This window comes from Mesocricetus auratus, unplaced genomic scaffold (genome assembly GCF_017639785.1).
Source record: "Mesocricetus auratus isolate SY011 unplaced genomic scaffold, BCM_Maur_2.0 Super-Scaffold_100026, whole genome shotgun sequence".
Classification (NCBI taxonomy): Eukaryota; Metazoa; Chordata; class Mammalia; order Rodentia; family Cricetidae; genus Mesocricetus; species Mesocricetus auratus.
This window is the reverse complement of record NW_024429207.1, coordinates 26,277,793-26,299,090: the sequence shown is the minus strand read 5'-3', so window position 1 is coordinate 26,299,090 and position 21,298 is coordinate 26,277,793. Positions and strand designations below refer to the sequence as shown.

The 21,298-nt window shown below is 43.4% G+C and overlaps 1 protein-coding gene and 1 non-coding gene across 2 annotated transcripts in view; one reads left to right on the top strand and one right to left on the bottom strand.

Annotated features, from left to right (window-relative positions):
* Positions 1-21,298, bottom strand: part of Adam9 (ADAM metallopeptidase domain 9) — a 61,523-nt gene that overhangs the window by 12,794 nt on the left and 27,431 nt on the right. The window contains exons 12-18 of the mRNA XM_005066562.4: positions 12,874-13,045; positions 9,897-9,989; positions 8,938-9,133; positions 5,506-5,611; positions 3,000-3,183; positions 1,028-1,108; positions 573-678 (exon numbers count right to left, since the gene is read on the bottom strand). Coding sequence (XP_005066619.1) covers positions 573-678; positions 1,028-1,108; positions 3,000-3,183; positions 5,506-5,611; positions 8,938-9,133; positions 9,897-9,989; positions 12,874-13,045 — 938 coding nt within the window. The remainder of the gene's footprint in view (positions 1-572; positions 679-1,027; positions 1,109-2,999; positions 3,184-5,505; positions 5,612-8,937; positions 9,134-9,896; positions 9,990-12,873; positions 13,046-21,298) is intronic.
* LOC121134199 lies at positions 11,149-11,282 on the top strand. Its single transcript, XR_005871238.1, has one exon. It is a non-coding gene; the product is annotated as a small nucleolar RNA SNORA70 (small nucleolar RNA).

The window sequence follows — 21,298 nt, the reverse complement described above, 5'->3', positions numbered from 1 at the left end:
CTTTTCCCTTAATAAAAAACCTCTCCATTTGGGCTCTGTTGCTTGACATCTTTTTCTCTCTGGAGCCACTTTTTTTAAACATTATAACACCACCTACCAGAAATCAGGAAGAAACTGCAGTGAGTATCAATGGGCCCAGAGCCAATGTGGGGATTATGTCTTGCTGGAGGCACAGTGAAGTGTGACTGGGAGCTAAACTGAGGGAATTCCTGCTGGGCACATCTATGTCATGCTAAAGACTTTGAGTTCATCCTAACAGGTGCTTAGGGACTGAGCTGAGAGCAGGACATGTATAGTAGGAGCTGCAAGGAGAGCAGCAGAGACCCCTGGTGGTCTGGATGCTCAGGGCAGGAAGCACGGTAAGGGAGCTAGAGAAGAGCTAAGCTCTAAGGACAGGCAAAGCCCTGAAAGAAACTGGACTAAAATAAAACCCCGGAAACATCTGCAGCAGTGCAGGAAATGGAATCAGCACAATTCAACGCACAGCTGAAGTGGTGAGTGAAGAAAGGGTAAGGATGCCAAGTGATGACCAGGGCAGCTGGAGGCTACCCCAACCCTTCAGGGTTACTTGCCATTGTACGTGGGCCCGCTGTCCACACTTCCTCCGTATCCCTTAGTCTCACAATACGGGGGAGCCCAGCCATTTTCACAGTGACAATTCTTATTGCTATTGCACACCTTTAAAACAAGCAAAATACCACTTGTTATTTGTATTCTCTGAATCAACCACAGATGGAAACCAAGAACTAATTCATACATTACCCTCCCCACACAGGCTCTCACTGTGTAGCCCTGGCTGGATTGGAGCTCACTCTGTGGATACACACCACCACACCCAGCAAGTAAGTGTGTGTGTGTGTGTGTGTGTGTGTGTGTGTGTGTGTGTGTGTGTGTGTTCATGTGTTACCCACATGAACAAACTCTCCCCAACATCCACCTAGAAGCCTTGACAATTCCCATCTAATCCTCATTGGGATCATCACCTCAGCACTACCACTATGCACAAACCAAAGGGAACATTACTTACCCCATGGCCATGACATTTTTTCTGAATGTCACAGTCATAATTCAGGACAGAAGCATTTACACACTGGAAATTTCTACAAATCTGAAAAAAATAAACAAAGAATTAAGTGATGTACAAAAAACTAGACACATTAAAAAGAATACAAGGACCAGGTGACAATGGTGCACGCCTTTAATACCAACACTTGGGAGACAGGGGCAGGCAGATCTCTGTGAGTTCAAGGCCGGCCTGGTCTACAGAGAGTTCAAGGCCAGCTTGGTCTACAAAGTGAGTCCAGGGCAGCCAGAGAAACCCTGTCTAGAAAAACAAAACAAAAGAATATGAGGGAAAAAGGTCAGCATCATGATTATTTCATTGAGGGATTCTTGTTTTTAATTTCTTATTACATTTTGATTCCGGATGTGTGTGTGTGTGTGTGTGTGTGTGTGTGTGTGTGTGTGTGTGTGTGTGTGTGTGTGTGTGTGTGTGTGTGTGTGCATGCTACAATGTGTGTGTGTGTAAGTCAAAAACAACTTGGTTTGGTCCAGAGGGTCGAACACGGGTCACAGGGCTGACAGCAGGCATCTTTACTGAGTCATTGTGTTTGCGGGACCCATCTTTGGGGGATTCTACCAACTTTCAAGGCACAGTTAATTCCAATGTTATATATTTTTAATGTAGAAAATGAGTGAAATTAAATAACACCAAAAATGATTAAAAAGACAAAGATTGATTAAATTGTAGTATATCTTTTTATGAGTATAGAAATGAAGACCTTTCAAAGGTAAAGAAACCACATGCTGAGTATGACAGAGCACATCTATGACTCCAGCACTTGGGAGACTGAGGCAGAAGGACCATGAGTTTGAGGCCAAAACAGGCTCTACAGTGAAACCCTTTCTCAAAAATATAAAATAAAAATAAAGGGGCATGGAGTTGCTGATAAATCTAGAAATAGTTCCATTTTAAAAAATTTAAAAACAAGTAAAAGAGTGATTTATTTTATAATAAAAGCTATCTTTTATTATATCATGATTAATAGTAAAATGATAGAGGAATTTCAAGGACAAATTGAGAAAGAAATCATTATAATTTTATAAGGTTCTAGAAGATATAAAATAGATTTTTTAAAAAGCCCTAAATATTCAAATAGATTTAAAAAAGAAATATCTCTGAAAATATTATGTTACAAAGTATAGTAAAATATCAAGCTACTTTTACTATTCTAAAAATAAATATACAAGGGGCTAGAGAGATGGCTCCATGGTTAGGAATATTCATCTAGAAGTGACACATATTTAGCTCATTAACCATGACTGTTAACTGTATTCCAGAGAATCCAGAGAAACTTAAAGATGTATGTTCAACATCCTAATCAAGCAGAAATCACCTCTCACAAGCGCACACACACACACACACACACACACACACACACACACACACACACACTGCCATCTCTTCTGCTAACCCTTGAAAAAAGAGAGGAGTATGTTTTGTTGATTATGGTTTTGAAACTAGATGGCCAGCACCTCTTTCTGTCACAGCAATCATTTAAAGTCCCTGATCACCCACTCACATGGATGTACTGGTTGCCAGTCATGGGCTGGCAAACCCTGAGCAGGGCAAGCACTGTGATCTTTTTGACCCAGAGACAGACAGACACATGCAAATCCAGGAACTCAAGTTCCCATTCCAAGAATTGTGGAAACCACCTAAGTTCCCTAGTAGGAGCAACCTGGTTAGCAAACTATAATACATTCATAGAACAAAGAAACACGTATAGTGTATTCCAATATGGAAGACATAAGAGGACCCCTGTGAAGAAATACAAGTAGAACAATTAGAGTTGTACCCAGGTTTCTACCTGGTGACTTTGGATTTCCTGGAAATACTACTATATTCAGACCTCCCTCCCCCAAAGGGAAGAGGCCAGCCACTACCTTTGTATGCTTTTTAAGGTGGTTTTTGTTTGTAAATAGAAAACACGGGTTACCTTTCCAGCATCACATTTTGTGCCTTCATTCACCATCCCTGGATCTGGAACATCTGAACCAAGCTGGAAGTCCACACCCCAACATTTGGTGCCTCGGCTAGGCGTCTGAATGATGGCTGGCACTATTCCAAACACTGGCATGTCCTGTACGTTCTCACACTGCAGTTTCCCACACAAGGCATTCCTATTGGGCAAGAGAAGCAATGGAAACGTGGAATGTACCCGGTGGACACACAAAAGCAGTTTTTATGCTTATATGTAGACATGTCTGCTGTTCGTGGCCGAAGGAAATCTTGACAGAAAGTCAGCACAGCTCTCCTGGAGCAGCCAGGAAGAGAAGAGGTGAGCTGCAGCCGAAATGCAGTCACCAAGTAGGGTTCTTTCACTCATTCTCAACAAATGCTTAATGACTACCATATTCCAGGTATTATGATAACCGTAAAGAAGAAATGTGTCACCAAGCCTAGTCTGGTAAGGAGAGGTGGCAAGCAAGTGATAAAGAAGTGATACTGTGGCAAACACTACAGAAGAATAGTCCAGAAGTAATGGTGAAAGTCTGACAATGATAAAAGGGAGATTCATTAAGACTTAACCCTAAAATGTATCTATGCCCAATAACAAGTGAAAACATGTAACATAGAAGCTTATAGAACTAATAAGGAAACAGATCTACTCAGCCTCTCTCGGTGAAGGAGCAAGTACATTCAACAGCCTCAAAGTCAGAAACATTTGATTAAAACAATTAACCAGCAACAAACACAACTAACACATCCAACAATTGAAGATGACGCATGATGAAACAGAACAGTCTCCTGAACAAACTACATGCTGGGTCATGATGCACAACACAGCAAGAGCTGGGTATGCAGAATATGTGCTTTTTAAAATTGTCTTAGAAACCAATTATTTGTTGTGTGTGCATGTACGTGTGGTACATATGCTGTGTGTGTACATGTGGAAGCTAGAGGTTAACAATGATAACTTGAATTGTTCCAACCTTCCTTTTCCGACAGAGGGTCTCTCACTAAATCTGGAGCTCACGAGTTGGCTGCACAGGCTGGACAGTGAGCCCTAGGGATCTTCCTATCTCTGTACCTCCAGAACTGAGATCATTGGTGTGCACTGGTTTCCATGTAAGCACTGCAGATATGAATTCAGGTCTTCATGCTTGCACATAAGAACTTTACAGACAGAGACATCACCCTTGCCCAGAGTCTTCTCAATGAAATTAAACTAAAAACTAAAAAGCAAATTTGGAAGTTAAACGGTAACTCATGAGTCAATGAAGAAATCATGATACAATTAGAAAATGTTATTGTGGTGGTGTGAATTAGAATGGTCCCCATAGGCTCATATACTTTAATCACTAGGGAATGGTTCTATTTGAAAGGATTAGAAGGATTAGGCGGTATGGCCTTAGTGGAGGACGTGTGTCACAGGGTAGGGCTTTCAGATTTCAACGCTCAACAGGGCCCAGTGTCTCTCTCACTCTTGTCCTTCAGATCAGGATGGAGCTCTCAGCTACTGTTCTGCCCTACACCTGCCTGCCTGTTGCCATGTCCCCACCATGATGGTCATGAACTCACCCTCTGAAACTATAAACCCCTTTAACTCTCTCTTTTATAATCTGGCTTGGTGATGGTGTCTCTGCACACCAACAGAACCGTTACTAAAACACTCAGTATGACTAAACACTCCTGCAGAGTTAAGGACCAAGAAGTAGTCATGCTGCCACTGCTGCTGCTACTGCTGCTTACCCAGCACCACCCTCCACTAGCTGCTGAGCTCAACCAGGGGCAGCACACAGTACTGCAGAATCATCCCCACCGAGGAAAACGCCAGTGCGGTGTGTGCAGGGTACAAACTCAAAACGGAAGGAAACACATTGGAATCGTGTGTCTTCATTTACAATTTTTATAGTAAGTCAACAATAGTTATAAGAATAAAGCTTTTGACATTTATTTATTTACTTTGTGTTTCTGTGCATGTATTACCCTGCCCCTGCACAGGTACGTCACAAGGCATGTGTGTAGCTCAGAGGAGAACTTGCTAGAATCAGTTCTCTCCACCTACGGTACGGTTCAGGAGACTGAACTCGGGTTGTCAGGCTTGGTGGAAAGCATTTCAACCTGCTCAGGCATCCCACCAACTTACAAGAATAACCAGAAAGTCTGACTTCATCACTTTAAATGCATGTAAGGCTGAAAAGGAGAAATAACGAAAGACCCAATTGACTGAGTAAGAGAGTGTTTTCCTGTAGGAAGGGGGAGGGTATTTAGTCGGGAATCTTACTGTAGATTATGGATAAACAGAACAAGGTTCTAAACCCACTAGATTCAACAATGCACGCGAGCAGATGAAGTGCCTCAGCAGGCTTGCTCCCCTCTCTGAAGCCTCGCTGACATGTCACTTGTGAGAAGCTAAGCTCTGGAAGCAGGAGAAAGGCAGCCGTCACGGGGCCAGAGATGACTTGTTCACAGTCCTCTACACCCTTGCCTCCACTTACCCAGTGGCACACTTCTTGTACTCACTGCCAGAGAAACCACAGTTGCCAAATCTGTCACCTTTCGAATTCACTTCAATGAAGCAATCTCTTGGGGCAGCCTTGGCTTCTGCAATGTTTAACATCCAAAAAAGAAAAGAATTATGGTAACTTTACTTAGAAACAGAAGTGCTCCCTGTGACTCTTCACACATCTGTAGGGACTAGCAGCACACTTCTAAAATTTCAGCCTTACACATATGGCATCTTTGTTCCACACATCACACATAACAAAGATGTGTAAAATCAAGGCTTAGCTTGTACATAAAAGCCTGGACTCTAACAAACACCATTAAATGATTATTACAGTTAAGACTCATGCACAGTAAAGGTGAGTACTGTCGAGATGATTCCGACTGAGAAAGACATAGATTATAAAGCCCATCTTGGTGTATCTGAGGTGTGTCCAGGACTCTGATTTCTAGACTCAATCCATTGATGGGCTCAAAATATGATAAAATTATTGGGAAATAGGGAAAAGTAAGGGGCAGGATCTAGTTGGAGGGCAGGTCACTGGGTGGAGGGGGCTATGTGCCCTTGAAGCCATATCTTGCTGTGGTCCCTTCTCCTGAATCCTTCTCTTCCTGTCTCTATCCACCATGGGACAGAGAAGCATCTCTGCCACACAGTGTCATCACTGTGATGTTCTTCAGATGCCCATGGACTGGATCTCTCAGAAATCAGGAGCCAAACGTTATCTTCCTTAAATTCTTCCCATGGGTAACTGGTCACAGCTATGCAACAGTAACCTGCTCATGCAGTGAGACACAGCTTCAAGTGCACTCACTCTCTGCTCTCACATACCCATCCCTGCTCCAGAACATCAGATTATTGCCAGCTGGTTGTCATTGTACAAGGGTGCTTAGGTTAGACAGAGTGAGACCTACACCATATGAAAAAGGATTAACCCACTCTTATTTTCTTAAGTCCTCCTCATTCCTAAATGAGATCCCCTTGCATCTACCACATGCCTGGTGCAAGGCTAAGTTAGTTTTAAAGAAGATAGACATGGGTGAAAAGAGTTAGAGCCCCAGAGGAAGGGGGTAAGTAGGAGGAGAAATATCCAGAAGGCTGTCCAGGAGAAATGTCACACCTTGTTCCCGTCCAAGTCCTCAGAGGACAGGGAAAGTTACAGATTTTCCAGATGATATACAGGAAGGGACTGAGCCAAATCTGTTTGCTGTTCCTGCTGACTCAAGGATCGACAGAGGAGAGAGATGGGAGACAGAATTCCAGGAAAGCTCTTTGCACAAGCCATCAGTGTCAATAACCAGCCACTACAATCTGCAGAAGTGTGCTGAAAAGTGACATCCCCCCCCAGGGGATTCAACCATGTTCAGCTGATTAAAAACTACAAGGGTGCAGCACAGTGCAGACCAGGGGGTGGGACCCCACTAGCACCATGGATAATCAAAATGAAGCCAACTGGAGGCACCACAACCCCGTGTCTGTTTTCCAAACCCTGTCCCAGCACCTGTGACCAATGGGGAAATTCTACCAAGAGTTGACACAGGACGAGAAGAACAAAGCGTTTTACAGATGGCAAAAGTGAACAGTTGCAAAACTGTAGACTCTTTCTAGAACATCCCTATAGTACCTTTTGCTCCTCCCTTTGCTTGGGAGGAGAGATGGAAGAACACATGACTGTGACCAATTGAGGTGCTTGGACCAAACCAATCAACAGAAAGGAAGCCCCATCCTGTGAGCTATAGGCTACCTCTTTTCACAGCCACCTCTGCCGTCACCCAAATACACTGAGTCTCTGATACAGCCCTATTTCCTGGAGGATCAGCCAGCACCTGGTTACCAAGATAACTACACTATTCCCTTTCCTGCCCTGAAGGGACAACACTTTGTACTCACGCACATACACACCACCTATTTTGCCCAGTACTGGTGGCCCAGAACTTAGGGCCTGTGAATACTAGCCAAGTGCTGTACCACTGAGCTATATCCCAACACTATTTTTACTGTTTGAGACAGGGCTTCACCAAGTTGCACAGGCTAGCCTTGAACCTGTTCTGCAGCCCAGGCAGGTCTTAAACTTGAAATCCTCCTACCTCAGCCTTCTCAGTGGGATTACAGATCTATCTACAGCACTCAATGATACTGTATCTTTACTAGAATGGCTTGTTAGAGTAGTGGAAATTCATGTAAAAGACTCAGTTACAGTGTAAGGGAGGACAGGGACAGCATTTCTTCAGAAAGCCATGTATGCTCTGAATCAGGTCCAACAAATGATACCTATAACCACAACTCAGGGTGCAGGTATTAGGGGTGGAAATGGGAGTGGCTGCTCTTTAACAATATGCCCCTAGTGACTCACTCGGCAAAAACACACTTCCTGCTCCCATGACTTCATGCTCTGACAGCTCAGAGGTCTAAGTGTCCAACCAAGAAATTCTTCCACTAGATGCCCCAATAATGATTCCACTGGAGTGGAACTTCTATCACACACTCAATTATGCTGGGCTCCTCCTGCCTCTGAACTAACAGAGAAAGGCTTTGCAAGTGGCTAGGTGACAGACACATAACCCTACATGGAAGCAAGAAGAGCAGGCCTTGGAATACAGGGGTTTTTCTAAGGATTTATTGTATCCTGTCACAACCAAATCCAGTGAAGCTACACATGGCCCAGACCCTTCAGAAATGAATGTAACCAAGTAAGGCACTTACTGATGGCAAAGGGACACAGAATGGGCAGTGTGACAGCACAGTGTAGAACGGAGAGCTGGAAGTACAAGATATGACCACAGAGCAGCTACAGCCCTGAGAACTATAACTGCCATCAATGTCTCATTTCATCATGACTACAGCTGTGATGGCATGACCCATGTCCTCCCTCTCCAGTCTTCATCGTGTGCTGTAATATGTACTTGACTGTGAGCTTGGAAGAGCACTCTGGCTGAGGCTAATACTATCTGCGTAGAGTGAACACAGCAGGCTAGACTCATGGATGTGCTTCAAACAACCCTTCACATTTGAAAAGAACATACAACTGACCGGTAGGAGAATTTTTCCCAACAGACATCAGGCTAAGACACCTACAATGTTCCTACCATTGGAATTATACTGAACACCAGCTCCTTCTGGGTCCTGAGCCTGCCATCCTTGAACAGAATGACTCCATTAGCTTTACCAATAGCAGAACTGCATGAGTCAGTCCATCCCCTGTGTGTGTGTGTGTGTGTGTGTGTGTGTGTGTGTGTGTGTGTGTGTGTGTACCATGTGCTAGAGAGAGAGGAGCACACAGCATCAACTGAGTCACCAAATTAGACGAAATTCCTAAGCATGACAACCACTGGAGGAAGAAGGATGAAGATCCGAGAACCTCATTAGTAAAAAACCTAACACAAACAAATGATAAAATCAAACCAATCAATTGTAAGTATCTTACTTGAGCCAAAGATGACCTGACACTGCGCGTCGTAATACTGGCACATGCCATTGTAACAGTAGGCTTTGTTATTCTGGCAAGGGTATCCATTCTGGATGAAGACGTCTGCTGGACAGAACTGAGAGGAGCCATTGCAGTACTCGGGGACATCACACTCATTGTTCTTTCCTCTGCACATAGAGCCTCCTGGGAGGAACTAAGGTAGTGAGATTAAAATTAAATAGGGATATCAAGATAACCTCCACAAACTCATCAGATTTAAAACCACGGTGTATGTACAAAGACTAAACTGTTCAACTCAAAAGTGAACAAAGCCCGTAACAGGCTATTCATAAATACTATAAGATGAAAAAAAAACCTCACAGGTAATCAAAAGAAATGCAAATTATATAAAAACACGAGGACCGCAGTGGAAGCACTGCACTAACTGAGGTGACAATGACAATGACAATGAGTTTGAGGCTTGCTGCTGTGGCAGCATGACAGGGGGTGGGAGGTGAGGACAGGAAACTACTCAGTCCAGGAAGAGCTCCGCATTCCCTGCTGGATCGTGGGGTCACGAGGCATGCCACCCCAGTGTTTGATTTGGGGTTTTGTTTCTAAAGGGTTCTGGGGGTCAAATTCAATCCTCTTTATTAACTAACTCCCCGACCCTTAATTTTCTAAAGTCTATACTTCAGTAGCTCTGACTTTTCCCTACATGTTACTTTAAGAAGAAAATAAACGATGAGGACACAACTCATCGGTAGAGTTTACCCAGCAAACACACAGCCTTATGTTTAATCCCCAGTACACCAAACCCTCAAACTGACTCAATGGGCCCTCACAGAAAAAGAAAATGCACAGAAGTGGGATGAAATATGAAGTGACCATATAATAAAAAGAGAAAACTCGGAAGATGCATTTCCATATATCAACGTTCCTTCTCTGACTTGTTCCTGATAGGGAGAATTCCTTGCCTGGCAATCTTTACAACAGTCGCCATATGCACATTCAGCAAATGACTTGAGCTTACAAGTGCTTCCTTCACAGCACGGGTCCAACTCACATTCCTGCAAAAAGAAAATGAGTCAATAATGAGTCCTTGATGGCAGCAGCCGTCAGTAAAGTCTTTTCCTGTCTATAACTTCATCATTCCAACCTAGCCAGAGCCGTTTCTCTCCCCCAACTGTGCTTCAAGGTACATCAGCCTCTTAAACTGCATGCATTCAAGTCTCAAGATATTTCAAAAGACAGCTGGTGATTCAATAAGAAAATACCAGACAATGGGGGATTTAAAGAATGGAAATTTATTTTCTCACAGCAGTGAAAGCTGGAAACACGAGGAGAAGGCTCCCACAGAGAGCTTTGGGGAACCCTCTCTTCTGGCTGGCACACACAATATGGCCAATCTTCAGTGCTTGCACTGGAGAGAAAGCTGGGAAAAACCGCTACTGCTTCTTCTAAAAACATGGTCCCTAGTGAATCAGGGCCCCACCCTTCAGTGCTAATCTTAGTAATTTCCTCAGAGACCCCACATTATGCTTTGATGTGTATTCTGAAGGACCACAGAGAGGTAAATATCCATGGATGCCCTTCTCTTCCTGTTCAGGGCCCCACTACTTTTCTCTGGGTGGACAAACTATTCCTTTATTGTGGGGGAGGAGGTGAAGTCTGACCTCAGTGCCCTGTACATGCTAAGCACACACACTGTACTGAACAGCATTTCTCAGCTCCTGTCACCATAGTTACATTTCACCTCCAACCTCCCACCCACAGACACCTATGTGAATATAGAAATTTTAACACCCTGGAAGTGTGCTATAGCCTTGTAAGCTGCCAACACGGAAAGAGGAGTTCTATATACTGTTCTGCATCCTCTTGTCTGCCTACAATTGTTTCATAATAGTGTTCTAAATTAACTCTTCCTTTTAATTAACATGTAATAATTTACATACCTATGAGACAGTGCAATATTTCATACAGTCAATGTATACTGACCAAATCAGGGCTATTGTTATATAACAAAAATTAGAACAAATGAGCTACAATCTATACTTTCAAACATACAAATAAAAGACAGAAAAAACTAAGTCAAGATGGATCATGGACCTAAATATGAAACCTCTAGAAGAAAATCTGTACCCAAAGCATCAGCCATAAAAGCAGAAAGTGACAATGGCTTTCGTCGCAATCAAAGCTCTGTGCCTCTAAGACACTGCACATAATTCAAGGCACACTATTAAGCTGACTAGGTCCCTTTCCCCGTGGGAGCCTGGAGTGCAATGGTCACAAACAGCAGCCTCCTTGGTAGTATATGTAGCCTGTTGCCTATATGACTGCCCTACAGGACCCTGGAGGCCATTTTCTGGCAACTACTCAAGTCTCTGATCTCAATGCTGACCCAAGTCTAGGTTCCAGACAGGTATGCGTGGTGCCTTTGGGAAGCCCCAGGGCACAGTGGCCAGGGTCACAATGGCCAGGTCATCATGCCCACCGCACCAAGATGCAGAATACGTGATTGATTCAAGTTCCCTGGCCGCCAGAAGATCCACATCTCAAAGAAATGGGGCTTCACCAAGTTTAATACAGATACATTTGAAGACATGGTTGCTGAGAAGCAGTTCATTCCTGATGGCTATGGGGTGAGATATATCCCCAGTCGCAGTCCTCTGGACAAGAGGCAAACCTGAGAGCTTCCACAGTACTCTCTTTTCCCCTACCTAATCATGTTTAGTAAAAAAAATCTTCAGTCAATAAGTAAATAAATAAATAGACATTTACAAATCAAGTATCTAGTAAAAGATATAGATAACCAAGATAAATAAACGAGAACTCAGTAGCAAATAATACAATTTTTCAGATGAAGGTAAAGAGTTAAACATATACCACAAGATACACAGATGGCACATAACTACACAGAAGCCTGCTCAATAGCCTTAGACACCAGGAACACGCGCAGCAAGACCTAAGGGAATGGGGGAGGGAGCCTGGACAAGGACAGCACAGAAGGAGAGGAGGAGGAAGAGATACAGAACAACTGAGGGTGTTTGGAAAACACTCGGGGACTGCATTCCTATAGGGTTATCTAAAGTTACACATAATATTTAGGTGTGTGCATATACAGACATGTAGCTTAAATGAAGTGACAACTCCTGGGTGATAATGTCCCCAAGAGCTAACAGAGCCCCAATTCCAGGCATGAGAAATCTCCTCTCGAGTTTATTGGTCAGGAGAATTCGAAGGGCTTGAGAGAAGTCATGGAATGCATCAATCACACAGACTAAAAAACAATGTTCTCTTAGGATACGGGAAGGCTTTCCAGACTAAGTATGGCCAGGCAAGAAAACAACTAAGAATAACACAGTAGGCCTTACATCTGAGCAAATGCGTTCCAAAGCTAATGGCAGTCCAAGAGGAAAGGGTTAAGTGGGTGTTCTGAGGCGATGTGACTAGAGTGCTGTAACAATGAAGGGGACAGAGCCAAGGCCACAGAGCCGAGGATCCACGGGTAAAGGGAAGACTAACCGAAGGACACTGGTGCTTGAGGATGAAGAATTCTGACACTCATGGATGCCTGAGGATGAACCAGTGCAATTCACTTAATGCATGAATTCAGCTCAACAAACACTTCTTCAATGGCATGACCAGAATGGTGAACACATAAAGAACTAGCCAGTTATGTAATGCCAGTAACAAATAATTCAACAGCTCCAATAAATATAAAAGACAGATAGGTAATGTTTAAAAAGAATGGTATCACCAGGCTTGCCTGAAGTCAAGGCCTGAAGTCGTGAGGCAGGTCCCTAGGAGCTGACCATCTTAGCCGGACAACACAACAGCATTCCTCACTTCTAACACCCGTAGTCACTCCTCTCCCAGAGGCGCCCAAAGCCAAGGGCTTCAGTTCGGCAGCCCTCACAGTAATCTCAAAGCAAAGCTGAAGGACTCACTGACCTTGGGTGTGCCACAGTCACACTCTTCCCCGGGGTCCACCAGCTTGTTACCACAAAAGGGCGCACTGTAAGCTTCATCAGGCTTCGGGACATTGAGAAGGCAGCTTCCTCCCTTATTTAAAGTTAACTTCTCAAAGTCCTCCGCACTGCAACTGCTGAAGTTTCGGGAACCTCTACAATAAACATTAAGGAAAAGATCTCACATCATTATCATGGCTTATCTTGAAAGTTCTTAGTCATGTCTTTAACTAATAATACTGTAAAAGGCAGAGAATAAACAAAAATAGGCAAAAAGGAGGCCATCTATGCCTAATAAATACTAGTTACTACATAGCTCACCATTAGTTACACTATTATGGCCTCCATGAAAGTATCTTCTAAGCATTATCGTTTGTTAAAACATTGAAACAAAGATCAGAATTCTTTCAATCTACAGACCTTTAAAACCTAACCTAGTCTCATTCAGAACTGAGCTTTGCTTTTCTAAAATGTTACACTTCAAACACTGGAAGCTACCTGTGTGCTTCCCAATCTGTCACCTGAGGTGTGATGCCTGAGGTTCCCTTCCTCGACTCATACTCTGGGAGTCATGAGGAAAACACACAAATGGGCAATTCCAGCACATCTGCTTCACTGTCTCTGTGGTAGTTTGAGTAACAATGCCCCCCCTCACAGACTCAGACATCTGAATATCTGTCTCAGTCTCTCTCTCTGTGTCTCTCTATCTCTGTCTCTCTCTGCCTCACGGTTATAGATCACGATGTAAGCTCTCAGCTGACTGCTCCATCACCATGTCTACCTGCCTGCTTACCTACGCTGACATGCTCCCCGACATGACAGCAATGGACCCAGCCCTCTGAAACTGTAAGCCTCAAATAAACTCTTTCTTATGTAAATTGCCTTGGCCATGGTGCTTTATCACAGGGATAAAAAAGTAATCACCTAGACGCAGCTTGCACTATACAGTCAGCTGCTCTAATGACAAATTTTCAGTTTGAGCCACAAATGTCTTTTACGATTTAACTCCTGCGAATGACTGTCACTCTGAAGGTTAGATGGGCTATACATATGAGAGTTACATAAATTCAACTTTGATATGCTAGAGCTCGCTTTTTTTTTCCTTTTCTTGGCTACAGGCTTACCCAGTTGTGGCAATACATTATAATAAAAATATCTCTTACATTATAAGAACCTGGAGATTTTGTTGGACCTCACAACTAGAGTTAACAGCACCTTGAGTCACTTAAGACTGCTGTCCTACTGTGCACTCAGCCTGTTTGTTTAACCTGCCTGTAAGAGAACAATGTGACAACCAGCCTTGCTTGCCTTGGATTTTCTATATAATCAACCTTTACAACCTAAACTACAACCTTAAATTATATACCCTTCCATAGACCCTAAAGAGAAGTCCAGGCGAGGCTGTGAAGAGAAAACAAAACAAACAAACAAACAAAAAGGTAGAAAACAGCATATTCATAAGGAAAGTAACAAGAGATGCCAAATGGCCTAGAAATCTGTCCTGTGTTACAAACCCAAGAGAAATGAGATCTCTATCATACAGACTCCGGATTCTCTTGTTTAGCATTACTCACTGAAGCCAAGACCTGGAAACAACTTAAGTGGTAGTCAGTGGACAAATGGATAAATATACTACAGTACGTATGCATAAATTCCATTACACACATGTGTACTTATACTCATATGTGTGTTTGTACATAAACATACATATATGTGCATATATAGTATTACCCCGCCTCAGAAAGGAGACCCACATGATTGGCCACAACATGAATGAACCTAGAGGGTTCTGTGCTAAGAAAAATAAGCCAGACACAAAAAAAGAAAAATATCACATGACATCAATCATATGTGAAATTGTAAAAGAGAAAAATGAAGAAACAGAAAATAAAAGAGACGGATGGAAGCAAATGGGGAGACAGAGGCGAAAGGATACATGTCAACAGATACGCGGGACTGGGAAGTGCAGAGGCCACGTGCAACATGATGCTGCCATTACCACCACAGAATAATGGGAGCTCTGCTACAGTGGAAGGCTTGAGGTTCTCCTGCCACAAAAGGAAATCTGGGTAACTATGCAGGACAATGGATGTGTTAATCTGCCTACAGTAGTAATCATTTCACCACCTAGGTATAGTGGGTGTCTTCGTCCCAGAACTCAGGAAATTGATAGAGAATTTGAGGCTAGCCTGGGCTTCAGAGTAATAGATTTTACTTTTTTTTTTCTTTAAATACAGAGTCTCACTGTGTAGCCCTAGTTGGCCTCAAACTCACAGAGATCTATCTGCTTCTGCCTCCTGAGTACTGCATTAAAGTCAACCTCACCCAGCAATGTTACAGATTTTAAATGTAAACAGTAAAAGCAACATATGTAATATGCCTATAGCATGATAAGGCATGTAACATGTATGTCTGTATACAGTGCAATATATAATGTACATAACGTACATGTTTTATTTATAATATATGTGCATATGCCATATAGTGTATATAATATACATGGACATACCATTTGTATACAATGCACATATATCTATAACTGATAATACATAGTGTATGTATGACAGGCATGTATACACACACATATATAATCAATCCTTTGCCATCACCAGAGCAAGATGCACAAGCACCAGCAGGAATGGGGTCTGTCTGTGACTGGGACTTTTGGAAATATAAAGAACTCTAATCCACAAATCCTTTTATGACACTTTTTGCCCCAAATTTCCTGTCAGCAATTTTGTTTGCTAACAAGGAAGCAATGAGCCTGCTCCTGTGTCTAGAACATTCCAAACCTGTTAATTATTAGACACAGTCTGGATGTGAGACATTGAAAGGCTTAACCAGAATGGTAGAAAAAAAGAAAGGAAAAAAAATGCAATCAATTGTTTATAAGGTCTGCATTTTGCATTTTTTCCTCACTATTCTTGACGCTCTTATGGGGATCCCTTGGTGTCATATCAAACACTGTGCACCCAACAAATAGTTATTGGATGTTTGCTTGAATAAGCTATTCTACCCAGTTCAGGGAAGAAAACCATGAGCATGGCAGAAACCCTTTCTGTGAAGGTCATACTCCAGTGAGTGGAGCAGACGGCAAGCCTTGGTGGGTAATTTACCTGGAATGACAAAAGGTGGTAGTGATACCGTGGCAATGAATTGTGGGAAGGCTGGAGTGCTTATAGCTGCAAAAGGACAGCCAGTCCACAGTGGCTATCCATACATCATGACACTTCACTCAAAACTGGAAATCTGGGAAAGGGATGTCACAGAGCGAAAGAATAACATGACAAACCCTAAGGCAGAGGCTGTGACATGTTCTGGGAATAATATAAGACAGACTGTGAGCAAAGGAAGGAGACCATAGGGAAAACACGACTTCCTGCTCTAAGTGGAATGTGGTCACTGTGACTGGGCAGGACACCAAACAAAGGACAAGCTGTGACTCGTGTCAGTAGGATTGCCACTGCCACTATGTTAAACAGGAAGACTGGGAGAGTGGCCTCCCAGAGTCCACTCCACAGACGGTGACGAATCAGAATGACATCCTTGGAATCGGAAAGTGGTAGATTATTTCAAGGACAGTGTGTGAGAATATGAGAAGTCAAGGCTGAGTGACAGAGGAAAGTTAGCAGTTGCGAACGTGGGAAGTCTGTGGGCAGATCACAGTCTGTGGGGATAGCCTTGGGGGAAATGATTGGGCATCAAGTAAAACAGGTTTGTAAATGTTTACATCCTCTCATTGATTTTGCCTTCCATACTGTTCATGTGATAATGTTGTCTGTAAGAATGTACTCATCAGACGACCATAGCAGCTGTACCAGCGTATGTTTATCCTACACGCCAGCCCCTAATTACAACCTGCACAAAGGCTATCTGAAGAGGCTTCTTAGTCAGCAGTTGAGCCCCACTTTCTCATAATGTTTGAAAATTTGAGCCTAGAGCAAGGTACAAGAAAAAATCAGTTTCAATTACAATGAAGTTACTACAGTGCTGAAAATCTGAACAAAATCCTAAGCATGTGTGGCTATTTATAGCAGGTAGGAGCTGGGATTTTAGAAACATGACCTAACATTGGCCTCAGCAAATGTCATAAAAAGACTGAGGCAACAGAAAAATACCCCCACCAACCACCGCAGGATAGCACACAGCAGAGAGGATGGTACCCTACCCTCTGCCTGTCACTCCAGATGACACACGAATTATGACTTAAAACATTTCCCCCCACTATTCACTAAGTGAGTTCTGAAGAGTTACTTCAAAATGAAACTGGCAATGAAGGAAATGATCTGCCATGATATGACCAAAAATATCACATGTCGTAACTCATTACTTACACTGCTACTCTATTTCTGTGAGTAACCCACAAGTGACCAGAACATGCTGTCACCATTACCACCCTATGTCTACAAAATCCAGGGAAGAGACTAACAGGGCATGAGAAAGGGAAAGCACTGACTGTGAGGGAGGCGGTGGGGCAGACTTAAACCATCCCTCACCTTCATTTCTTTTGTTGAAATGGGTCTCAAACTGGCCATCCTCCTACCTCAGTCTCTCCTCCACCTAATCTCAGCCATTCTTTGTGAGAAGCAACTGCAGGAAGAAAGAACACTTCACACTCTCTGGAAACCAATAGCAGAGCTTAGGAGTAACACTCATGGGCCAGTAATTACCACAAATCATTACAATCCAAAGATGGCTGGTTGGAGGGGCTCATCAGTGAAACACCTTTCCTGCCAGAGACAAGAATGGAGACAAACATGCTGTGGCATATATCTCTGTGGAGAAACAGGCAGGGGCCATGGAAATCCTCATCCTCTCTCCAACACCAAGACAAGCCCGACAGTGTGCCAAGGAAGGAACTGGGAATTACACCATTCAGCTCAACACAACTGCTTCAGGAACTCACTCCAAAGGGCAGCTGGTCCAAACCTGACCCTACAGGCTTGACTGATGGGATATTTTAAATCTAATAAACATTTATTGATGGGGGAAGTCCTTCTGTGTATATATTGTCTTACTGGTTGATGAATAAAGCACTGTTGGCCAATAGGGAAGCAAGATAGGTGGGACTAGGAGTCCAGGAGGATGCTGGGAAATGTAGTCAAGAGTAGGGAGTCGCCATGTGATCCCAGGAGGAAAGGATGTGTCAGGAGAGCATCCTTGGAAAGATAAGTCCTTATAAAAATATATATTAGTAATTATGGCTTAATAATTAAGTCAGAGGTAGCCATTAAGAAACCATAGCAACTGCTAACAGCTTCATAATTAATATAGTGTCTCGTGTGTTATTTGGGGGCTAAAGCAGCGATGGGACCCAGGTGGGAATCCTGCAACAGTTTATTATACTTTTCCTAATTTATTATTTTTTCCTTCACTTTTACCACTTTTTCTTTTAACCTCTCTTCTTTCTACTTAACTATATTTAACTATAACCTTCTGTGGTGGTTTGAAAATGAATGGGCCCCAGAATGGAACTGTTTGGGAAGGATTAGGGGGTGTGGCCTTGTTAGAGGAGGTGTGACCTTTGGGGTTTCAAAAGACTGCACCATAAAGTCTTACCAACATGACTGCCCAAATATGAGCTGAATAAAGACAACAACAATGGACACGCCAAGTAAACAGGAAAAAGTACATGAAGTCTCAACCCCATATGATGGCGGATGTCCTTCTGAATGCTGTGAATGTTTCTCTTACTGGTTGATGAATAAAGCTGTTTTGGACAATGCATAGGCAGGATGCAGCCAGGCAGGAAGTATAGGTGGGGCTACCAGACTAGGAGAATGCTGGGAAGAGGAACTCTGAGAATGAGTTGAGAGATGCCATGTAGCTTCCAAGGAAGCCAGAGGCCCAGATATAACCAGCAAGCCAAGACCATGTGGAGATACACAGATTAACAGAAATGAGTTAATAATTAAAAGAGAACTAGTCTATATGAAGCCTGAGCCATCAGCCAAACAGTTTATAATTAATATTAGCATGCAGCAGGCTTTTATAATGCTGGAAGGAACCTGCATTCTGCAGGGGGATAAAAAGCACTGATGGTCTTACTCAGACTTGGACACTACCTGCCACAATAACCAACCTACTGGGAAGATGTGCCCACTAGCGCAACAGTGGCATGACAGCTTTGGGAGTAACTCACTGCTTTCTGGTGGGATTGGAGGCTTGCTCTAAAGAAAGGGGTCCAGGTCTAACACTGTAAACCTGTTCAAAAGTCTACTCTAGTAAGGTTCATAGGTCACAGAGGAAACCTACCATTGTTTTGCTAAATGGTCATGCTGTCAAACTGTCTTCTAGTCATGTTTATAAGTCCACAGATTTGTGTTGCCCTCAATCTTGGCCAGAGAACTCTTCTTTTCATAGTAGGCAGCACTGAATAAAACACAACTGGGCGAGGTGCTGAGAACAGGTGATTAGGGGGGGCAAACCCTAAATGTGGCAACTATACCAACCCTACTCTCACCTAGGCTCAAAAACCAATGTAGAACAGAGGGAAGGAAACCATGTAAGAGGCCAAGGATGAGGAGTACCCTGAAACACTGTCTTCTGGATATGACATGGTGATTGCTCTCATGAACTCCTAACAGCTGTGGTTACATGCCCGAGCAAGAAAACAGTCAAAATTCCAGCATGAAAGGGGAGGGAGGCTCAAGGCTCTCGTACCCCTAGCTCAGGAGCCGACCGCAGTTGACGGCTGCTGGGGGAGGGGCAGTCATTTTCTTTTGGGGTGTGGCAACTGGTAGGCTGCCCATGCTCCATGGGATGGCTCCACCTCCATGCACACACAGGCAGTACTAATGGATTCCATGTCTCTTTTTCCTAAGAGGAGAGGGACGATGATATGAAGCTGGGAGAGGACCGTGTTGGAAGGGGGGTGTTCAGAAAGAAAAAGGTTTGGCCATGCATGCAGCACATGCTGACAGTCCCAGCACTAGAAAGGCAGAACCAGGGCAACAGCCAGGCTAAAACCAGCCTGAGCTACACAAGTTCAAGTGACTCTGTACCACAGAGGCAAGGGCTGGGAGTGTAGCAGTGACAGAGCATGTGCCTAGCAGGTGCTGGGTCCTGGGTTTGATCCTCAGCACTTTAAGAGGATGTGACGTTCAGCTCATTCTGGACTCCAGATTAGGGGTGCTCAACTTGTAACACTACTGAAATGGGTATCCTCTGGGCTGGGTGTTCTGTTTCCCTCTCCCAAATCCTAACCACAACCTTCGCTATTGGGCATGCCTAGAGCTGACCTATACCAACTACCTTCAACTGAGTGTGGCTAAAAAGAGTGGCAAAGAGAAGTCATTATGAGAATAAAGCTGATTGCCACCCTTGGGTCCCTCTCCATGAGATCACCTCATATGGCTTGTTCTCCAGCGATGGTCTTATAGCTCTAAGACCAGCCTCTTCTTCAGAAATGGTTCATCAACTGCACCCCTAAGATGAAGCCATGGCTGCCTGCTCACCAACTGTACCCCAAAGATGCTGACATTCTAGGTCTTCTCTGGGGTAAAATTTAGACATCTTATATTTGAAACTATATTTTATTCATGTTTAAGATTCAATATTCAGTCAGTTTAAATTATAATATTCAGAATACTATTCTCTTCAAGACATTTTAATTATACTCTCAGTCTCTAGCAAAAGAATTACTTGGTGTATTTACCAGCTCACGTAGCACGTTTTTCTTGTCGGACTTTCTTTGGACCACCAGTCCCCAAATAATCATACAGAAACTTATTATTAATTATGGAAGCTTGGCTGTAGCTTAGGCTTGTTCCCAACTAGCTCTTATAACTTAAATTAACCCGTTCCTATTCATCTGCATTCTGCCATGGGGCTCTTTACCTCTCCTCCATTCTGTAAGTCTAGTTGGCTTAATCCTGCCCACCCCAGATTCTTCCTCTCTCTGCCTATTCTCTCCTCCTAGCTATTGGTCATTCAGCTCTTTACTAAACCAATCAGAAGGCATCTTAGGCAGAGCACATCCTCACAGTGTATGAAAAGATTATCCCACAACAAGCTCGGTTAAATGTCTTGCTGTTAACTTATTTTTACCACACTGTGATTAGAGAATGAGGCTGCTCTGTGGCTCACCGCCATCCAGTCCTCAGCACTCCCAAGCCTCACTCTCTTTCCTGGTGACACTTACTGCCATCAGTTGTCAAGCCATTTCCTCCCAATGAAATATTCCCTCCTGGGGGATAAGGGATGCTCCTAACACTAAAGAAACCAATGAAATCTCCAAGGCTAAGGAAGTTCATCAGTTCCAGAGTCACAAGGCCCTGACCTCCAAGGCTGTATGAGCAGTAACGCTCACTGGTGAGGAGAGGAGGCTCCACGGCTGAGCACTTAAAAGTTGTGCAGATAGTTCTAGGGACGCAGCTGGGGTGGACTTTTTATAATATAGCTGCCTC